General features: G+C 65.5%; 1 protein-coding gene across 1 annotated transcript in view; it reads right to left on the reverse strand.

Annotated features, from left to right (window-relative positions):
• Positions 1-2,500, reverse strand: part of FGD3 (FYVE, RhoGEF and PH domain containing 3) — a 45,833-nt gene that overhangs the window by 7,084 nt on the left and 36,249 nt on the right. Inside the window, 2 exon segments of the mRNA XM_079789631.1 lie at positions 551-714; positions 1,571-1,709. Of these exon segments, the coding sequence (XP_079645757.1) occupies positions 551-714; positions 1,571-1,709 (303 nt within the window).

A 2,500-nucleotide genomic window follows, 5' to 3' on the forward strand; every position in this document is an offset into this window, starting at 1 on the left:
GCTCATGATGGAGCCCACCTGGCGACAGGTGTGTGTGTGTGTGTGTGTGTGTGTGTGCAAATGATGGAGCCCACCTGGGGACAGGCGTGTGTGTGTGTGTGTGTGTGTGTGTGTGCTCATGATGGAGCCCACCTGGCGACAGGTGTGTGTGTGCTCATGATGGAGCCCACCTGGGGACAGGCGTGTGTGTGTGTGTGTGTGTGTGTGTGTGTGTGCTCATGATGGAGCCCACCTGGCGACAGGTGTGTGTGTGCTCATGATGGAGCCCACCTGGGGACAGGCGTGTGTGTGTGTGTGTGTGTGTGTGCTCATGATGGAGCCCACTTGGGGACAGGCGTGTGTGTGTGTGTGTGTGTGTGTGTGTGTGTGTGCTCATGATGGAGCCCACCTGGCGACAGGTGTGTGTGTGCTCATGATGGAGCCCACCTGGCGACGTGTGTGTGTGTGTGTGTGTGTGTGTGTGCGTGCGCTCATGATGGAGCCCACCTGGGGACAGGCGTGTGTGTGTGTGTGTGTGTGTGTGTGTGTGTGCGCTCATGATGGAGCCCACCTGGCGACAGGTGTGTTTGTGCTCGCTGATGGCACCTGCCCCCCCACTTCTCCCTGCCTCACATTGAGGGGCCCTCACACCCTCCGGGGGTCGCCTCCCACTCACCGTTTTCCGGATGGCAGCGTTGGAGTGGCTGGCGGCCGTGGAGATGAGCTCCAAGGACTCTGCGGGAGGAAGGCGTGGCTCAGGGCGCAGCGCCTCCACAGCCCCGGGCCTGGGGCCCTGCCTGTCCCAGTGCGTGGGCTGCTCTGAGGCCCGGCTGGCTGGGAGGCAGGGACGGCCCTGCAGACATACCTGGCCTGCTGGGCCTGGGGGGCTCGCCCCTCATTCCATGGACATGCCCTGCCCTGTGTGTGTGCCGGCCATTGTGCTCGGGCCAGGAGTGACCCCGGCCCCCAGCGAGGCCCGCCCTGAGGCCCAGGCACTAGCGCCTCCCAGGACTGTGTCCCCCACTGCGCGCAGCAGGCCTCCTCCGTCTCAAAGACCCTCGGGCGCCTCTCCAATGTTCTGGGGCACCTGGAGCTCTCTCCCTCCCTGTCTGACTGTCTCTCCCTCCCTGTCTGTCTGCCTCCCCCTCCCTGTCTGTCTGTTCTCCCTCCCTGTCTGTCTGTCTCTCCCTCCCTGTCTGTCTCTCCCTCCCTGTCTGTCTGTCTCTCCCTCCCTGTCTGTCTCTCCCTCCCTGTCTGTCTCTCCCTCCCTGTCTGTCTGTCTCTCCCTCCCTGTCTGTCTGTCTCTCCCTCCCTGTCTGTCTGTCTCTCCCTCCCTGTCTGTCTCTCCCTCCCTGTCTGTCTGTCTCTCCCTCCCTGTCTGTCTGTCTCTCCCTCCCTGTCTGACTGTCTCTCCCTCCCTGTCTGTCTGCCTCCCCCTCCCTGTCTGTCTGTTCTCCCTCCCTGTCTGTCTGTTCTCCCTCCCTGTCTGTCTCTCCCTCCCTGTCTGTCTGTCTCTCCCTCCCAGTCAGTCTGTGTCCCTGTGGCTGTCTCTCCCCGCCACCCAGGAGCCGTGGCCTCGGGGCTTGCTCACTCTCCGCGTCCTGCCGGTCCGGGGCGTCTGCCGGGAGCCGCTTCAGATAGTCCCTGAGCAGCAGCTCGTAGCGGGGGACCCTCTGCACGGGCTCCAGCATGTGGTGCTGCAGCGTCAGGCTCCCGCACGCCTCCTGCTTCTGTGGGACAGACAGCGCGGGCCGTGGGCAGGGAGCCCCCGCCGCCAGGAGCTGCCGGAGGGCTGGAGAGGGGAGCGGTGGCTCCAGGACGCCCAGGCCAGCCAGCCGGCTCTTGCACACGCACCCTGGGGGTAGATGTTGGACAGAGACCCCCACCTTCCCTCATGGGTGCCGTCCCCACCACATTCGCCTGACTGAGCCCTGCCCCCGCCCCCCGGAAGTCAGGAGCTTCCCCCCCCCCCCAAGGGAAGCCCTGGGTGCTGCCTGGCTCCTACCCACGGACAGCCGTGTGGGTGGGGCGAGGCACCCCAGGTCCCACTCTCTTTCCTCAACACAACCCTCCCTGGCCCTCGGCACCTCGTCCAGACCAACCAACCACGTGTGCTGAGCCCTGTCCTCTCGCTGTCCGGGCTCCCCCCACACACACCCTCCCACGTGGAAAGGAGCTTGGAGGCCGGCACCCGGGGGGCTGGCAGCACCCCGAGTTGCAGAAGCACCCCAGCAGTGGGCAGTGGAAGATTGTCCCCCAGACAGGACAGGGTGCTCATTGCATGGAGAGCCCGCAGACAAACCCAGATGGGAGCTGCTGTCTCCTGCAGAAGTGACAGGGGCGAGGCCGAGACGGGGACGGGGATGGGGACGGGGACGGGGATGGGGACGGAGAAGGGGACGGGGACGGGGACGGAGACGTGGTCCTGGGCTGGCATGTGGCCCAGAGGATGAAGACACTGGACAACAGGTGACGTCTGCAGGGCGGGGACAGCGTGGCCGTGCCGCGGGCCGTGCTCACA

Source organism: Cnephaeus nilssonii (assembly GCF_951640355.1).
Source record: "Cnephaeus nilssonii genome assembly, chromosome: 14".
In the NCBI taxonomy this organism is placed as follows: domain Eukaryota; kingdom Metazoa; phylum Chordata; class Mammalia; order Chiroptera; family Vespertilionidae; genus Cnephaeus; species Cnephaeus nilssonii.